The sequence below is a fragment of the Tiliqua scincoides genome, chromosome 2, assembly GCF_035046505.1.
Source record: "Tiliqua scincoides isolate rTilSci1 chromosome 2, rTilSci1.hap2, whole genome shotgun sequence".
NCBI classification, from domain to species: Eukaryota; Metazoa; Chordata; class Lepidosauria; order Squamata; family Scincidae; genus Tiliqua; species Tiliqua scincoides.
The window spans coordinates 166563146-166582887 of NC_089822.1; the positions used below are offsets into that span (position 1 = coordinate 166563146).

The window sequence follows — 19742 nt, forward strand, 5'->3', positions numbered from 1 at the left end:
CATTCTGATAGGTAGAGCCATTCTGATAGGTTGGCCACTGGTTACGAAACTATAAACCAGCTCTTTTCAACCAGTGTGCCCTGACACGTGTATGCTGTGAGTGGTCCACAGGTGTGCCATGGGAGTTTATGGATGGGTCATTTGTTAGTAGGGCTATTGGGGGATGTGAGCCTCCCACCAGTAGAGCAGTGTGCCTTGTCAATTGTCAAAAAAAACCGATGGTGTGCCTTGACAATTTTTAGCACCTTGTCAGTGTGCTATGAGATGAAAAAGGTTGAAAATCACTGCTATAAGCAATTCAGTGTGGCAGATCTTTCTGAGAAAGCTAGAACATTGAACAGTACTTGCTAATCATTTTCAACAGCCACTGCTAACAGTGACTCTGGGTTTGAATTTGAAGATGGTCCACACCTGATATTTTAGTAACTTTTATGGGAAGAGGAGAAGGGGACAACTGCCATTCTGAAGCTTAGAAAGAAATGAAGACAACCACTCTGCCTTGTTTTCTTTGATGCTTCCTTGGCAGAAGTGTTAAAAGTTGCTGTCCAGATAGATTCACAAGATGGATTCAAAAAGGCCTTCATTATCCAGTAATAGGTTGGATATTCCTTGCACGTGGTCTAGGCAGTGATTGCAAGTTTAGCTGATGTACCTAGACTTTCCTCCATAGCAGTACCTGGCAGAAACTTTCAATACATACTTGGGAGGTTTTTAATGTGGTTTGTTTGCCTCATTCAAGTGAGCCAATGGGAAATTGAGACTGCTGGAGCCACTCTAAGTGGGCTCAGTACATTGAGATTACAGCCATATTTATTTTGTGTCTTAGTCAGTTTAGATCCCCATCTATAAAATGGAATTACAATATATCTCTTTTGTTCAATAGTTCTTATCTGTGAAAGAAGAATACTTTATAATGTTGCCTAGGCTTACCCAAGACCTTTAGTGAGCAACACTACACATGTGCATGTGTACAAGTATAGTCATATACAAATGTGTACCTGTTTGCTGCCATATTATTTGTCTTTATTCCAAATAATGTGGGCTTTTAAAAATATGCATCTAGTGGTAGAGTGCTTCTGAACCCTGCAGTTTACATCTTACCAATCTGTTGTCTCAAAATGTTGCTGCTTCATAACAAGCCAAGCTAGTGGCAGTGACTACAATCTTATGTGGATGGAGCCTGCTTATTTTCCTTTCTGTCCTCATTCTGAGCTACAGAGAACAGCCACAGATCTCCAGATTCAACGTCCCAAAGGCAATTTGGCCAACAAAGGCAGCATTCCACATTGCAGTGTAGAAATATGGGAGTACTTTCATATCTTTAATTTGCAACATGTTTTGTTACAGTTTAACAAAAGTTGTAACTTGATAGCTGGACACTAAGGGCTTTCTCTAGTAAAATGTCTGATAGTTACAAATCTGTAAAATCCTTGCAACTTGTCAAGGGGACCAAAAGAGCTCCTTATTTTTCAAGGAGTGGTAAATAGTGTAGGTCTTTTATGGTGATGCTGATATTGGTACAATTGATGTTATTAGTACAAGACACGATAGGTTTGCAGTTGTTCAATGTGGGTGTTGGGAGTCTCTTACCTTGTTTCTGTTTTAAAGGCAATGCAACAAAGCAAGGGGAGGACTTCATATGTTGTGTTGATCAGATTGTGGTTGGTGAAAAGTCTGGGGAAGAGGGTGATTTATTTGATGTTGTAGAGCAGGGGTCTTCAAACACCTTCTGGGAGCCAGATGCGGCCTGCGGCCAGCCTCTGACCCCCTGAGAGCCTCTGACCCAGTTGACCAAACACAACCAGAGTTGTGTTTGTGGGGTGGGAGAATGAGGGTCCATTTAAGTGTGTGCTTTATTTCTTGGGCTGTGTTGGTGCTTGGAGAAATCCTGGATATTTGGATCCATTTATTCATTCATCTAAGTTCTATCTCTAATGTATTTATTTAAATTTTATAATTCTTTTCTTCTGACCCTCAACACTGTGCCAGATATTTGATCCACCCCTTCGGCCAAAAAGTTTAGAAACTCCTATTGCAGAGAAATGGAGATGGGTCTGAGTTACATTAACATTGCCTGTAGATAAATCTGATGTTCAGACTTGCAAAACCCATCTGGGCATACTGTATAGCAAGGAACTCTGGGAGGAGAGAAACTCTAATGCTACCCACTGTTTGGAGGGTATCTCTGTTCTTTCTGACAGTTTCATGCTGATAAAAAAAATACTTTAAAAAGCAAAATGTGCCCATAATACAAAAAAGGAAGAAGACATGAAAAGGTTTACTTTATCAGGATATTCAGAGAACCTTAGGTTCATATAACCACTCTGTTAACAAATTAAAAGCAGGACATAAGCAGTTATATGTGAAAGACAAAAATTCAAGTAAAGTCAAAAAAGAGGAAATGTAGATGTAGCTAGAACATATCTGGGAAAATTTTGAACCAGAATAACCAGTAGGGTGGAGTACATTCCTCTGCTTCCTACAGTCTTTATGTCAATATGACTTTTTGGACAAATCTTATCACACTTAAGTGTTTTGGCTCATTAAAATCACATATCTGGTCTTCAAATCAAACTGATTTCCAGTCTGGACATCTTTCTTTTTTCTGTTTTACTTTGGCTTGCCTAAACAAACATCTTTATCATTATTCTTCAACAGATAATTTTTGGCCTGTTAGCTGGAGCTGTGGAAAAACTTTCTGTCATAGAAGTAGCATCTAGAGTTGGTTTTTATTGTAATTGTCCAAGTGTCATAAGAAAGAAGTCACCTCTCCATTGCCAGTTCATAAGAGGCAGACCTTACAAAGATAGCCATACCCAGCTAGCTATGCCTCTGCTTCCCAATTTACTTTTACAAAGGAATCTTCTTCTGGTGTAACCATAAGAAGCAAAAGACACTAAGCTGAAAAAAAAAATGCATTACTTGAACAGGGTGAGGACCCTTCTAGGGTATTTTAGTGGGCTTCAACAGATATTGTAGTAAAAACCCTAGAGAGCAAACTGTTGTCTGTACAACCTGTTTCCTGATCCAATGAGTACAATCCCCCAGCCTATACAAGGGAGACTATAAGAACTGTTAATTCATTGTAAACAAGTTGCTTCTAATTTTGTGCCATTTAAATCAGATAGGAAGAAGAAAGTTAGTATGCATTTTGCTAGCAACTGTGGTGGTTGAAGGAACATGCCCATAAAAACTGAAGAGCTAAGCAAAAGTATTGCTTCCTTTCTCCAAGGCTTTGGCACAGTAGTGTTGATCAGCCAGTTTAATTGGAAGGCTTTCTTTATAAAACAGTAGTAATTTTGAGTCCGTATCACTTACATTTGGTCTCTTGTGTGTGGGTGTGTGCTGAGGGTGAGAAAAGAGAGCATTTTCTCTGTACTTAGGTATTTCCTCTAAGTTTCAAAGCAAATGAGTTTGAGTGTGTATGTAGAAAAACTGGGGCACCAAGTAGAGTTTCCTATTCCCACTCCGGAACTATTAGTGATGTGCCTATTTTATTGGAATACCATTGCAATACTGGAATGCTGTGCCCACACTGTAATCCTTTGTTGTTGTTTTCCCACAGAAATGCCTCCAAAACTTAAGAAAAAAGGACATTCTGGGCGAGAACAAAAGAAGGTGAGTTACTGTACATGTTGCCTTCTGATGTAGAGTTATGATGACAATGATGATTCTCTGCTCAGCATTAGATGGATTTTTCAACAAAGAAACCCAGTCCTTTTGGGTCCAAGAGCCAGGGCCAAACTCTGTTCACCTCATATTGACAAGAAGCTTCATCCCACCTTGATTCCCCAGACCTGCGTTGCATGGAGAAATGAGGCATATCTACCCCTTTGATATGCTCTCAAGGGCAGCAGTTCTCAAACTCTTGGGTTCTCTCAAACTCTTGAGCTGCTCTAAGTCTGTCATCACTACAATTCATATTTCTGTTTTTATGCCCTGTTCCCAACCTGTGGTCCTCGAGATCCTGGAAAGTGGTTCGTGAAATCTGATGAAAATAATCACCTTTGATCACTTCCAGTGTCTCACCAAGCAGGCAATCTCACATGGACCGCCAAAGAGGGTGGAGAATACATCAGCCACAGCCACTCAAGTGACAGCTGTGGTTGTGGGCAGTCCATTCTCTGTCCTCTCTGAGGACTTGGGAGACAGATCACCAGAGATGGCAGAGACCAGACCACCCCACAGCCACATGTGGTCCACAACTATTCCTATTTTTGTCTCAGTGGTCTGCAGACTTATAAAGGTTGGGAACTATTGCCCCTACGCTCAGGAGCAGTGTAAACATATGGCATTCTTGTGCAAATTCCAAGGATTCGCCCTTGCTGTTAGATTGCACTGGGCCCTCTCAATCCTTCCAAGTGACATTCTGCTGGATACCAAGGCTTTGAGAGGAAACTAAAATGGCATTGCCAACCATGCCTGTGCTGAGACAAGTGCTGTTACTCCTGTTGCAGCTGCACAATAACAGCAGCCACCCTCATCTGACCCTTTGTTGTTTTGACTGTTTAAGATCTTCCTGGGTAACTAATGCTTTGATCACAAAATGGAGACTTGCCTTCCAGAATAGACCCACAGCATATTATTTGCTTGATTATTTATTAGGAGTGAAGTTTCATTAAACAGAAGTTATTTACTTTTGCTGTGTTATTACTGTATTACTGTATTCTTACTGTATATCACTGGTTCCTAACCTGTGGTCCAGGAGACCCTCAGAAGTTGTCCATGAGGTCTCAGGGAAAAAAATCTTTTGATCACTTCCAGCATCTCTGAGCAAGCAGTCCCCCATGGACCACCAGAGAGGGTGGAGAGCAGACTGACTGCAGCTGGCAGCAAAAGCAGCAAACCACAAATCTCTATAAATAATAAATCTCTAATAATTTTTTTCTAATTACAGGCAACCTGCATTATCCACAGGTTTGGTACCTGCAGATTTGTTCATCCATGAGTCCCCAAACCTGTGGATCCTTCAGAGGTGAGAGGAACTGTGTTCCTCTCACCTCCAGAGGCTCTTCTGAAGCCTGCAGAGGCTGTGCATGTCTGCCCACTGCCTCTGCAGGCTCCAGAAGAGCATACAGACCAACCAGAGCTCAGCTTAGGTTTGGGGTGAGGGCAAAAACTGCAGGTTTTGAATACTAACAGTTTTCCTTATCTGCAGGGGTTCTAGGAATGGAATTCCTGTATTGGAACTCCCGGAAATGGAACCCCCAAATGTATTTTTGTGTGCGGGGATGGGAGGTTGCATGTATCCACAACGATTCACATTTCTGCCTCAGTGGTCCACAGTCTCCTAAAGGTTGGAATGTTAGTAAAAGCGTAGGTGCACTCCTAATTGAGATCTGTTGACTTGGAGAGAAATCTCACTGGTTGCCTGCTTCCCTTCCTGAATGTAATCTCCCCTACCCCCAACTCCTCCAGCTCTATCTTTCTAATAAAAAGGAAAGCATCTAGCCATGGTAGAATGGCAACAAGAAAGCTTTGCCTTGCCAAGGAAATGAAAGGAACTTCCAAAAGCCTGAGACCTTGTTGATGGACAATTGCGTGTGCATGAGCAAGTCTGTAACTGAGCCCAAGAAAGGCTTCCAGTCCTAGGTCTTATCTACCAATCTCTCCTCCTCTCCTTTTCAGACTGACTCACTTGGAAAATATAGTTTCTCCAAATTCTTCAACTGGAGCAGAAAGGTTCTGCTTACTACCCCTCAAAATAATCTCCTGATGACTTGTATGCAGTGCAGTGAACTGGTTTTGAACAGATGTATTATTTATTTTTATTTATTTATCACATTTTTATACTGCCCTTCCTCCAAAGAGCTCAGGGTGGTGTACACAGCTGCTCCCCTCCTTTTTTCCTCACAACAACCCTGTGAGATAGGTGAGGCTGAGAGAAAGTGACTGGCCCAAGGTCACCCAGGAAACTTCATGGCTGAAGGGGGATTTGAACCTGGATCTTCCAGGTCTGAGTCCGCCTCCCAAACCACTACACCACCCTGGCTCTCCCCACTTTTTGTGTTTAGAATTTCAGTTCAAATCCAGTTCAAGGCAATCGAGAGATTTCAGGTTCAATTTTGATTTACTGAGAAAATAAAAACCTTATTTGAACTACTTTTTGGGTTCTGTTCACCTCTCCCTTTTTGTTTACATTGACTTTCAAGACTTTATTCCATATAGTTGCATGTGATCTGTTGTGTTCTTGTTAGGAATAACTGGGCTGCACAAGATGTGCTGGTTAATTATGGACATCTCTTTTTCTGTCCCACAGCATCACCCTCATCACCCGCAGCAGCAGCAGCAGCCACAGCCACCACAGCAGCAGCCACCGCAGCAACAGTTGCAACCACAGCAACTACCCCCACCTCCACCTGTCCCTCAGCAAGCAGCCCCTCCTGTCAAGTCTTCTCCTCCAGCATTTCTTCCAGCACAGATCCCAGTTATGGAGCATCCACTCCCAGGGAACATGTTTGACACTATCTCACATTTCACTCAACCTATTATGCATCTTCCTCAACCAGAGATGCCCCCTCACCTCCCTCAGCAGCCTGAGCACAGCACTCCTCCACACTTGAATCAACATGCAGTGGTGTCCCCTCCAGGTGAGCAGTCTTCATTCGAGCTTTGCTTGAGCTAGCCTGACCCTCAAAGGGGGGTTTGAGCTTCTGAGAAGCCAAAAGCAATATGAATGCAGTGGTGGCTTAAAAATACACCCATGAACGAGAGGGTCTGCCTATGTAGAAATGGGGACCATCAAACATTTATTATTACACTGTTTGATCTATGATGAAATTTGATCCAGGTTCATCCTTCCCTGATTAGAAGACTTTCTGGTCTTTCTGATTTAGATATTTCTAAGGAGCTCCTGATGGGCGCAGTCTTTTGGACCGCTTTTGTGAGTGCGAGTTTTTTTGCAGCTGCTTGCAAAATCCATCATGAAATTCTACGCACCGAAAATTTTTTTTAGTATTCTTCCCTTTCTTTCTAAACCTTTAGTAAAATAGTGTAATGCTTGTTTAGCAATTTTTTAAACCTTTAGGACCATGAATGTATTGTATTGCATAATGTGTGTGAAATGTTTTGTGATACATGCTGTTCAATGATTGTACTGACAAGAAATGAAACTAAGTGGTAGCTTGGTGTTAAGGGAGGATGAGGGTGGTGGTCTTGGTCAATATATGAAGTGTGGAAGGCTGAGTTTCTTTCTCAAGCTTCACCATAATGTAGATGACTCTTCTTCTATTAGTCTGTAAAGCTGTGCAAGGGATTTTAATGTGTAGCCAGCTGTGCCCTTTGGGATGTCTTCCTTTTTATATTTAATTCCTGAAAGGCAAAACAATACTTTCTACTTCCACTTTCTTTTATTGAACAAAACTCTGTGCTAATAGGAGCATGCAGGCTTTGATTTACAAAGGAAAAAAGAGGGTTAACAAAACAAAAAAGCCCTCCAATGCTTGTATTCCCCTACAGCACGTTAGTTCACTGAAAGATACTGCTTTCCCCTATTCTGTAGTAATCTCTTGGAATAATACGGCAGCCATTTTTGTACCGCAGTATTTGATGCCATGTGTTGCTACTTTTTCTCCCCCAGCTCTGCACAACGCTCTGCCTCAGCAGCCCTCAAGACCCAGTAATCGTGCTGCAGCGCTGCCCCCTAAACCTTCTCGGCCTCCAGCAGTGTCGCCAGCTCTTAACCAGCAACCCATGCTTCCACAGCCCCCACTCCCCCAGCCTCCCCAGGTGCTTCTGGAGGATGAAGAACCTCCTCCTCCTCCTCCTCCTCCTCACCACAGCATATCCCTAAGTAATAGCCAGATGCAGCTGTACCTACAGCAGCTGCAAAAAGCGCAGCCACAGACTTCTCTTCTCCCTTCAGTGAAGGTCCAGTCACAGCCTCAGCCACCCCTGCAGCCTCCCCCTCATCCTCCAGCGCAACAGTTGCAGCATCAGCCACAGCAAAGGCCAGTACATATGCAACCCATGCAGTTCCCTCCCCATATCCCTCCGCCTCAGCCACCTCCACAACAGCATCTTCCTCCACAGCAGCCACCACCACCACAGCAACCATCAAAACCCCAAGTCATCCAACACCACCCGTCACCAAGGCATCACAAGCCCGACCCCTATTCAGCTGGTGAGTATTCTGAGATGAACTGAGTTAAATCTAGTTACATCCTAGGAAACAAAATGCTTCTCTTGAAATGTCCTTCCAAAATCTTCTGTGCTTCACTCATCCTGAATGATTGAATAACAGGTATTTATGAGAGTGGTGGTGGTGATGTTTGCATATGATTGCATCATTGTAAAAATCATCAACATTTTCACCAATTTTAGGGAAGCTTAAATTCAGCCTTGCACAAGAAAATTAATGCATAAAAGTACAAGGCAGGAAAATACCTTTTCTAACTGAAATTATTTTTATTGTGTTCCTCTTCAAACTGATGTCTGATTTCTGTTTGATTGTATTAATAGCTGTAGAATTCCAGTTTGAAACTTAATCTTTCAAGAACTTATTTTCTGTATTCTCTAGTTAGCTCCATTCGTCCTCACATATTTCCCTTTCTTATGCAGTATCTCCTCATCCTTCATCTGTCCTTTTTTTGAAATATTCAGATAAGGGATATGTATCTCTTTTTTTTATAGAACAGGAAAAGAGGTCCCATAAGGAGCAGGGTCTTTTTGGCACTTTTGAACATCCTCTGTTGGCTCCATTGCAATCCATTTGCTTAGATGATCTTCAGTGTTCAGTCCCCCCCTAGGGGGACAAATGCCCTGGATGCCGCCCCTCAGGGGGAGCCACTGCCAGCCTCACTCCCCCCCCCCGCTGCCCATTTGCCCAAAGCCGTCTCACCCTTTAAAAAAACAAACAAAAAACCTTCCTCCTGACAGAAGAGGAGGTGGCCCACAATTGCAGCTGGAGAGGCAGCAATTCAGGGCCAGACTGGCCCGTGGCCCCCCCCCCCCCGGAAAGAGGTGCCCGCAGCGTACCGAGAGTGGCTCACAACTCCCAGTGCACTGACTCTCTAGGGCAGGGGTGTCCAAAGTTTTAAAGATGAACTTATATGAATGAATGAAGGACTTGCGATAGCTCAAGGCCTATAAAAGGCCTTGCACAAAGCATGGCTCGCCTTTCATTTGCTGCCGCTACTGCATCACAGACGTGCAACAGCAAGCAGTGGAGGGAGCCCTCATCCCACAACTCACACAAGAGGTCAAACAGTGGTCCTCACGCTGAGATCAGTTGCATCGGGCCAGAGCGGGCTCCAACAAATTTCTGGAGGGCCAGAGGCTCATTGGAGACTGGGGGCTCCCTGAGGGCCACATTGAGAGGCCTCGAGGACCGCAAGTGGCCCCAGGACTGGGGTTTGGGCACACCTGCTCTAGGGCACCCACTCATCTCCTCCGAAAGAGAGGAAAGGGACGGCCTAGAGAGTCAGTGCACTGGACTCATTCACAACCCCCGACTCACTTTCTAGTCCGCCCTCTTATCTCTTCCAGGAAAGGAGGGGGGGTGACCCAGTCCAGCCTCGAATTGCTACTGGAAAGGCAGAAGCTCACTACCTCTCCAGCTGTGATTCTGGACCACATCTTTCATCTCCTTGGAAAAGATGAAAGACTCTGCCTGGAGTGGCATCGTGCCTGGAGTCCGGGCACAATACTGCACTGCATCTTTCATCTCCTCTGAGGAGACAAAGACATGCCATGAGTGGGAGTGTGCCACTTTGGGCTGTGTCTTTCCGCTTCTTGGAAGGAGGGGCAGCACAAAGCAGCACGGAGTCACTCCAGGAGTAGGCTTGTACTTTACACATGATTCTGGAAGCAGTTGCAGTGACATGATGATGTCACTGCAATTACTTCTAGGTCAGTGGCAGGAGTGGCGACAAAAAAAGTGGCACCCCAGCCACAAAGAAGCCCAGGAACGCCACTGGTGTTCGGCACAATAGAATAGATTTCTGCACCTGCATACATGTGCCCTACTGCAGTGCTTCTCAAACACTGCAAGAACACTTGGTGGGTCGTGACCTGATGGCAAGGTGGGTTGCAGGTTGGAGGTTGTGACTGAACTATGGGACTACCAAAACAGGAGGAAGAGGTGTTGGCGGTGGCAGCCCCACTATCTGGCTGCCCCCTCCTTTCTCATTAGGAGGTTCTCATCGAGCTCCAAAGGAGAAGATATGGATAGGGGCAGCCAGATCATGGGGTCATCGCTGCCAGCACCACCTCCTAGGAAGCGGAACTTGGAAGTGACATCATGATGTCATTGCTCTGGGTGCTGCTGGCTCCAGTGATGCCTCTTAGTACTTTCATCCAAGACTGCTAAAGATATATTCTTTCCTTCCACCTCTCCTGCCCTGCTGTAACTTGAAAACATCAGTGTTTTGTAGCTTGAAGGCTCATTTTCCCAAAGTCTTTGGTTAATGGCTCCAGATAATCTGTGATGAAAAGCTGACTGACTGGTCCTGAATTGTTCCAGGTCATTTGAGAGAAGCGCCTTCCCCTCTCATGATGCATTCCCCACAGATGCCACAGTTCCAGGGGCTACCACACCAGTCTCCACCACAACCAAATGTCCAGCCAAAAAAACAGGTAAGGCACAGTGTGAATATAAAGAACTGTACATAATTCACAGCTTGCGTATGTGCCTTGGAAACACTGTCATTCTCTACTTTCAAGACATTAAGCAGCTCTTGGCTGGACACTTATAGAGGAAGTGGTCGAGGTGAATGGGCTTACACAAATAAGGGAGGACATGATGGTTAACTTGTTCCATATCCTTCCATGGCAGGAACTGAGAGCAGCGTCTGTGGTTCAGTCTCAGCCTATGGCAAAAGAGGAGAAGATGCAGTCCCCAGTCATTCGAAATGAGACTTTCAGCCCAGCTTTGCGGCAGGAACCTCCCAAGCACCCAGAGAACATCAAACCACCTGCACATATTCAACAACGTGAGTGAGGCGCTGAGTGGTCTTTGTGTGCTTCTTTGTAGACTTGCCTGCAGAAAGGGGGAAAGGTCAATTTTTGGCATCTGGTTATAATTTATGATATCAGTTTCCTCTTTTAAACATGATTATTTTATTTCCTGGTTCTATTGGTCTTGCTGTTTTTACATTACTGCTTTGTGTTGCTTTTATTACATTTTTTAAACTTGTTGATATTGTTAGCTGCTACCTTAAGACATTTGCAAAGAAGTGGGATATAAAAATAAATTTTCTGTCACAGAAAACCAACTATCAGATCATTCCTTAAGTATGATCTACAGCAGGGGTGTCAAACATAAGGCCCAGGGGCCGGATGCAGCCCGCAGAAGCTTTTTATCTGGCCCTCAGGATCTCAGCTGCTGAGCAGTGCTGAGATGTTACTTCTGTAAGGGTAGCCCACATGAAAGTTGGGCTCACCCATATCTTTAAATATGATCAAGATTTGTGTATTTTCTCTTCTGTCATTTGCAGCTAATGAGTTCCTAAGTGAGAAAAAGTGCTTATTTTTGGTTATGACCTGTTCAGTGACATCACTTCCTGCCTAATGACATCACTTTTGGCCCTCAGCAGGCATCATGAATGCTGTTCGGCCCTCGATGTGAAACGAGTTTGACACCCCTGATCTACAGGAATGGGTCCTTTTAGTTATGATTATTCTTTCAGGAACAGAGATGAAGCCAGTGGAAAGTGGACGACCTGTTATAAGACCCCCAGAGCAAAATGCACCACCAGGAGTTCAGGAGAAAGAGCGACAGAAGCAGGAACCAAAAACACCCATTGCCCCTAAAAAGGTAACTTTCCATGCTAACTAGTCCTGAAAAAGGAGGTTTTAGTGACATGGTCTGAATTGCTGTCACTCCCACTAAGTGATGTTTTCTGTGGCAATGGGATACTTGGAAAAAGTTAAACTCAGTAATGTCTAGGCCTGTGTTGTTTGCTTCCCTAAAGATTACATGTGCTTTCTTTGGCTGCTCATTCCTCAATTATAATATGCAAGAATGACTTAGAGATGCATTTTACAAGATGCCCCCATCTTCTGCTCTATTAAGCCCCCACCCCAAATTAATTTTTTGCAAACCACTGCAGTCCTTCTCTCCACCAAGCCTTGACAAGGACAAGCCTTGATCAAGACAAGGCATCATGGGATTGAATCAAAGTAGTCCATCAATCTATGCTTCTTAACCGAAATTGTAAAATACCTCCTAGCTAAAGTGAATAAACAGAAGTAGCTCTCTTTCTTGGATTATCATTTTAAGTTACACTAAATTCTGCCCTCGATGCAGATTCAATGCAGGGCAAATTCTGCCCTACACTAAATAGTATTCATAATTTAAATTGAAAGAATGTGATTGACAGCGAAACACAGATATGCAAAACACCATTGATGGAATTATCTCTCTTACAAAGTACAGCTGCTTGATTTAATGCTGCATGCCAGTTTGTTCAGTCTGTGATTTTCACTGCTTACAGCTCATTTGCTTTTGAGCAGTAGTACTTAGGTGCTCCTGAACCTGACTTGCATTTTCTTGTTTCCATAATATATACATAAGTCTCTGCTTTATGCTGAGGTATCTGAATTGCTTTGGGATAAACCTTTTATTTTAAAGTTTTTGACAAACAGACCACTTGTGCATTTTTTCTCATAACAGTGGCAGAGTCACATTGCAAATGTGCACAGTTTGGCAGTCTACTGTAAACGTGGTAGCAAATAGGCTACCCTAATAGGCTAATTACCTAATAGGCTACTGCTATAGGTAGCAAATAGGCTCCCCTGGCTCCATGGATCACTTTATCTGTCATGGTGACTAGAAGCAAGAATTAAAGGGAAAAGTAATGGTACACTGTACACTTGATAGTCATAATAGTCAAGTTGGGGTTTAATCAGAGTTTTATTAGCCATTCTTCTCTTTTGCTTCATTTAAGTTTTAGTAAGGAAATTTGCCCCATTTCAAAGCTGTGAGCCACACTGAGATTCCTTGCTGCTCTTACAGTGCAATCCTAGACATGTCTAAATAAGCACTCCCAGGGAAATGTGTACAGGTCCAGCCTATTTATATACAGATTTTTTTATACTTGGATTTGACTCAACACGAATGGCCCCTGCAAATGAGAAGGAAAGTGCTGATCCCTGGAGAAGGGGAAAAATGCAGCCCTTTAAAATCAGTTTTAAAAAACTGAACTGTCCTTTAACAATAGCTTCCTTAATGGGGGGGGCAGCTGGCTGACAATCCATCAATCCTGCTCTCTCCAGGTGACCCCTCCCTTCCCCCTGAGCACGTGAAAGAAAGGTGATCACTTTGCATTGGTGAAGGGAGGGGCTGAGTGTAAGCTCTCAGCTCTTTGTAAGCTCTTGGAGGAGGACTGATTGATGGATTGTCGTCTTAAGGGCAGGAGGTCTGGTCTAGAGGGTTGAGCCTTTGTTAGCCAGAAGTTAACATCAGAAAGTCGCCAGTTCGAGGACACTGGCAGCTCCCTGAACGGCTGAGAATGGCGAGACCTTGAAGCAGCTGACAAGCCCAGCTGAGTGATTCCACCTGCTCTTGGTGTGAGCAAGAAGCGTCTTGGCTGCCCTCCATGGAGCTGCTTGTCAGCCTGCATGGGAGAACTGGAGGCCAGAAGTGAGACCAAACCGGGAAGATCCATTCTGAAATGTTGGTTCTTGAAAGAGAGAACCTCTATGATTGTAAAAATCCCCTTCATGGATTTAGAAATGCCTGTCTTTGTAAACCGCCTTGAATAAAGTCAGAGGAGTAATCCAATGACCAGAAAGGCAGTATATAAATACCTAGTTGTTGTTGTTGTTGTTGTTGTTGTTATTAATGACTCTACCTCAGGGGTGTCCAAAGTTTTTAACAGGAGGGCCACATCATCTCTCTGACACTGTGTAGGGGGCCGGGGAAATAAATAATTAATTAACATTTAAAATTTGAATAAATTTACATAAGTTTACATAAATGAATATATTAAAGATGAACTTATATAAATGAATCAAGGTCTTGCAATAGCTCAATGCCTATAAGAGGCTTTGCAAATAGCAAGGCTGACCTTTCCTTAGCTGCCGCTGCTGCATCACAGATGTGAAACAGCAAGCAGTGGAGGGAGCTCTCATCCCACAGCTCACATGAGAGGTCAAACAGTCGCCCTCACGCTGAGAGAAGTTGCGCTGGGCCAGTGTGGGCTTCAACAAATCTCTGGAGGGCCAGAGGCTCATTGGAGACTTGGGGCTCCCTGAGGGCCACATTGAGAGGCTTCGAGGGCCGCAAGTGGCCCCCGGGCCGGGGTTTGGGCAGCCCTGCTCTACCTTAACATCACAAAAGTCAGCAAGGTCAGTTCTTTTTAAATCACTGGAGCAAAGAAACTGTTTTTTTAAATTGATTTGCTATAGTGCATTTTTTGCCATCCAGTGAGTGCTTGGAATGGAACACATGCGAATAATGAGGCTCAACCTGTATAGGCTTGCAGCTTTAGACTAATTCCCAAATGTTGTCAGTGCTGCTTATAAATCAGTACCTTGGATTTGCCTGCTGCTAATTGTGTAGTATACCCCTGACAGCTTCCAAAGTAGAAGACAGAACCATGCCCACCCACCCCCCCTCTGCTTCACCTTGAGATCCTGGAAATCTTTGTTACTCTTCCTTCTGAGTTTGGCCTCAGTTTTCAAATGACTATAGTCCTTACACATGAGAAGCTGCTAGGTTTTGTTCTTGCTATGAGGACCAGTCTGGTTGACTGGCACAACTTATCCATATGATAACTCATTTCTGCTCTGCTGCAAGACTCCTTATTCATAAGAGGGATTTCTCTTTGTAAACCATTGGTAAGGATGAACCTTTAGCCTTCCCCTGGAACACTAAACCAGTAAGCGCATCATGCCATTATTGATACACTTTTTTCTTATTCTCACAAATACTTCAACTATCTCTTTTGCAACTAGGGGAAGTTTTTCAGGTTAGTCTGTCCCACACCAGTCAATCCAAATTCCCTTAAAATTATGGCCAGCAGTCACTGTAACACCAATATTTGGAGATCTCGTCTTGCACATGCTTCAGTACAAAGTTTGAATGGGAGTCATTGCCAGCTGCATTTCCTGTTGGCCAGCCACTTAATTTGTTATTTGAAATGCAGTGGAAATTACTGAGGGTTCTTGATGCACACTTTGGACAACATTGGCTCACCTTGCTACATAGTCACCACTGACACCAAGCTGTTGTCCTCCACAGGATCTGAAATTAAAGAATATGGGCTCCTGGGCAAGCCTAGTGCAGAAGCACCCCACCACGCCATCCTCGACAGTGAAGTCCACCAGTGACAGCTTTGAGCAGTTCAAGAGGGCAGCCCGGGAAAAGGAAGAGCGTGAGAAAGCCTTGAAAGCTCAGGCAGAACAAGCAGAGAAGGAGAAGCAGAGACGGGAACAGGAACGAATGAGGTAAGAGGCATCTGACTGCCAGGAGCAGAGGGCTCTGCTTGGCTAGCATAACCCATTGCTTTCCCCCTTGGATGGACTCTCTCTTGCAGAGTAAAAGGCAGCTTACTGTTGTTGGTAGGAGAGGCTCTGTCCAAGACGATGATATGCAAGCCCATTTCCCTGGAAGAAAGGAAAAGGCACAGTGTGGCTGTTCCCGTACATGGGTGGTGGTTAAAGCACGTAAACAGGGACCAAATGCGTACACCTGTGGGCCTGACTTAACCTGGGGGATTGCCACAGGGGATGTGGTGAAACAGCAGTGAGCCAGTTTTCAGTCTGGTCTTTGAGTTCATAGTAACATCATTTGGCATGGAAGTGCTAGATTAGTGGTGATAGAAGGTTCACTCTGGAGTTGCATACCTGAAGAAGCATAGCATGATTCTTTGGCCCAGCAGCAGCAAGCCAGGAAACACTTAACAAGGCCTTATACCCAGGGAAAACTTTTTTGCTTCTTTCTTTTTTTTTCTTCCAGCTTTTGCTTGTGCAGAAGGGCTTGCAGACCCTCTGTAAGAGAGGGTCAAGTAGAAATTCAGCAGAAATCCTACTCTTCTTTCAGCTTATATTCACTGTTAACAAGATGTCCGTTGAGTGTATTATCCAGCAGTACTTCCAGATCAGTAGCGTGTTTCTAGGAAGTATTTATAAATTTTCTGATTGGATACAAAGAGGATTCCATTATTTCAATGGTGCTTCTGGTCTTTGGCAGGAGTCGTGAAGAAGAAGATACTTTGGAGCAAGCTCGTCGAGTTCATGAAGAGGTCCGGCGGCGCCAGGAGCAGCAGCCACAGCATCACCCACAGCCACAGCAGCAGCCACAGCAGCAGCCACAGCAGCAGCAGGTGTCAGCTGCAGCCTCTGCTCCCCAAGCACAGAGCTCTCAGTCACAGCCTTCTCAGTCCATGCTGGACCAACAGAGAGAGGTGCTCAGAAAACGAGAGCAGGAGCGACGGCGCAGGGAGGCAGTAAGTGAGGGAGAATGGAACTCCTGGGATTTGAACAAGCTAAATAGCAAAGACTCACTGTGTTGGTTAATTAGCTGCCCTGTGGTGTAATTTTGAATTTGAGCACTGGATGCCAGGGGCTCTCAGACTTTTCATAGTGTGCCTAAGTCAATAAGGGCGCGATCCTGACTTGCGCTGGGGCAGGCAGACCAGCAGGCTTACGCTGCATCCAGCACAAGTTTGGGGCTGGAATCGGCACAACCTGAGGCAAGGGGAAAACTTTCCCCTTACCCCGTGTCGCACTGCACTGACCCTAATGGGTTTATTCAGATCTGAGCGATCTCAGGAAGTGACACAAATCCAAGTAGAGCGGAACAACCAAAGGCTGCTACGCGCCACCCAGTAAGAGAGTCAGGATCTGGCATAGCCGTTGGATCTGGGCCCTGTCTCCCGCTCCCTGCCCACCTCCAGGAACACCCACCACCTTCCTTTCCCCACCCCCGAAACACCTCCCCATGCCCCCTCTCCATACCTGTGCGTTGGTCCTGCCGGGCCTGGATCCAGTGCAGGGAGGTCAACGCAACTCCTTGCTCTGGCCTCCCCGACTCTAAAGTTGGTGCAAACTTACCTCATGTCACATATGCAGCACCCCTGGGTCAGCACAAATGACTTGTGCTGGTGTAACCCAGGGGTTGGGATTGCGCTGTAAGAAAAATAATTTGAATTTTCCCAAGTATATATAAGAAAGAAAACGCACTAAAAACCTATATCCTTTAAAAAGTTTGAGGGAAGCGGGCAGTAGTTGGAATTGATTTTTCTTTAGCCTTAGAAAGTTATTAGGTGACCTGTTCACAAAAGGGGTATGACTTTTTTAGCTCTCTGGCTTTTTCTGTCTCTGAATTTCTCTTTGCCCTTTTTATTTCTTGTTGAGATTTTATTTGTCATATACCCTGTTCAACAAGCATATTGACATACTTCACCTATAGTCATTGAAATTTAATCAGCTCAGTCTTCAGTGCGTTGTATGGTGACCCTCATGCATTAACACTTCTGTACCCAGCTTCCTCTTTCCTCAACACGAGGCCATAGGTTGCTCCTTGTAAGTTAAATCGCACAGTATCCTGCTCTCATTCCTTCCCTACCTCTCCCGTACGCATCTCTGTGCGCACACTCTCCTCAGCATCACTTGACTCCCTAGCTATTTTTACTCATATGTCACTTTAATTTTCCCATTCTGTTTTCCTTTTATAAGATGGTGAGACAGTCTTGTAACTCCAAAGGTAACATTACTGCCTTTTCAACACTATTAATGTTGCTCAGAATGGTTTCCTTAGCAGAGTGTAAGCGTACTGTAATAATCACAAGTTGTTTCTGAGTTGAGAGGCATGTCTTCATGGAAGAGACAGTGCACCCAGCAAAGGAGAGCAGTGATTGCCACGCCCAACCTATCTGTCTGTGTAGTTATGTGAATGTCACTTTTTCTGCCTACCTAGCTCTTGACTCTTGCCTTCTTTTCTCCCTTCCAGATGGCAGCTACTATCGACATGAATTTCCAGAGTGATTTGTTGGCAATATTTGAAGAGAATCTTTTCTAATAGCACCTGATTTTCTTCTCTTGACTCTTTGATTTCCTGGCAAATCTTTGACTCTCCATAGTGTTGTTGGCGGCTGGGAGGAGAGCATTCCTGCAGCCTTTCTGCATGTGTGACAGTCGCGGCCTCAGAAGGATCAGCAGAGTCTGCCTTACAATTTGACTTTCTTCCCCACCCCTGCCTCACTGAAGAAAGAGAGACCAAGACAAGCCAACTCTGTACTAGCTGTGAGTCGGTGGACATGCAGTTGCTGGGAAGGGTGCCCCTGATCACTTGATATTCTCTATGCCAAACTTACCTGCAGTATATCCAGGACTTTATGCTGTTCACCCCTTTTCTATTCATGAGAGTTCTGAGTTACAGAATGTCTATTTCCCTGCGATGCTGTGTGCTGGTGGCAGCACAGGATGCTCTGCATTGAGAGGCCGTATACAAGAAGACCCTGCCTGGGCTTCAGCAGGGAAGACACACAAGCTGTTTCTGGTCCTTTCATCACTGGCTTTGCCTTTAACTAAACTTCCCACAAGCCTTTTGCTGGGAGCCATTCTCTGTAAGTGTTCGCTTGTGAAAAAGGGAATAATTTAGTGGAGGTGTAAAGTGTAACTGGCCATTTGAGTGAGGTTTTTGTTTTAGCATTGTGTGGAGGTCCAGGAATCTGAGCTAGACTACCAACCAAAGGCGGTTTCTTTCAGTCAGTTTATTTTCCTCCAGACAAATTGGCACTGCTCAACTCTTGAGTGGGTATTCTTGTCTCTTCATTACAGAGTGGAGTGGAGTGAGGAAAACATTAGCACCAGGGGAAGCTCCCACCCTGTCGATAGTGTTTGACTGTGGCTGTATTGTATAGTGAATATAGTTGGCATATATTTGTTTGAGTTTTACTGGTGAGCCCACCAAACTCTGTAAAGACACTGCTTATATTTTGCTCAGTTCCAGACTTTTAGTCTATATTTTTAACTGTAATACCAGAAAGCTACACTTTGGGTTTTTAAATGTCATGGAGTCTGTTTAAAATTAGTTTTTATACAGCAAAGGAGCAGCTTGGAGGTAGGGCAGGTGGGAGTTGACTTGGATCAGCAGGAAGTGAGACCTGCTCCTGTTGCCTTCAGCTGAGTCTTCTATCCCACTAGCAGTGATCATTTCCCTCACACCTTTAGTGTGTTCTTTTCATTTTACTCTTTGAATTGTTCCAAGTTTATGTGCCATAAATACCCACTATACAGTACAATACTGGTGTGTCAGTATTGGCCAATCTCTGGAGTATTTAATTGGTTTTACTTTAATACGGTGAATATGCATTTGGTCTGTACTGATCATGGAATAAACTCATCTCTTTTTTTTTAAAGTTGGTGTCGTACTGACATTTCTTTTAAAACTTGTTTGTGGTTAACTGATTTAGGGAAGCAAGGCCTCAAAGGGACACCTTGTCCCTCTTACCCTGTTTCTAGCCACAGTAGGCAGGCTTTCCATCTTATCGCTATCTCTAGCAAAGGTTTGCTCACTCTGGCAGTAGCAGTACCTAAAGCAACTAAATTCCACAGAAAACCATTGAAAAACCAAGTGTCCAGCAGTTGGTGCCTTCTTAAGAAAGGTGTGCCCAAAAGGCAGCTTCCCCTCTGGCTGGTTTCACATTGCAGCTCTAAACCAAAAGTAGGGGAAGAGCACACCGTGACTTTACACTCACTTCCTCTTCCCACTATGGATTAGTCTCAAGAGTGAGCATGATAGCACTTTTAATAGCAAGAATTGTCCTGTTGGACAGGGAAGGAAGGAAGGGTTG

The 19742-nt window shown here is 44.4% G+C and overlaps 1 protein-coding gene across 5 annotated transcripts in view; it reads left to right on the top strand.

Moving 5' to 3' along the window:
• Window positions 1-19307, top strand: part of BRD4 (bromodomain containing 4) — a 110474-nt gene extending 91167 nt beyond the window's left edge. For all 5 annotated transcript variants that reach the window (XM_066618050.1, XM_066618052.1, XM_066618053.1 and 2 more), the window contains exons 13-21: window positions 3566-3618; window positions 6260-6590; window positions 7580-8122; window positions 10463-10575; window positions 10775-10931; window positions 11628-11755; window positions 15185-15390; window positions 16136-16391; window positions 17897-19307. In XM_066618050.1, the coding sequence (XP_066474147.1) occupies window positions 3566-3618; window positions 6260-6590; window positions 7580-8122; window positions 10463-10575; window positions 10775-10931; window positions 11628-11755; window positions 15185-15390; window positions 16136-16391; window positions 17897-17965 (1856 nt within the window). In that variant the 3' untranslated portion in view covers window positions 17966-19307. The remainder of the gene's footprint in view (window positions 1-3565; window positions 3619-6259; window positions 6591-7579; window positions 8123-10462; window positions 10576-10774; window positions 10932-11627; window positions 11756-15184; window positions 15391-16135; window positions 16392-17896) is intronic.
• The last annotated feature ends 435 nt before the right edge of the window (window positions 19308-19742 follow it).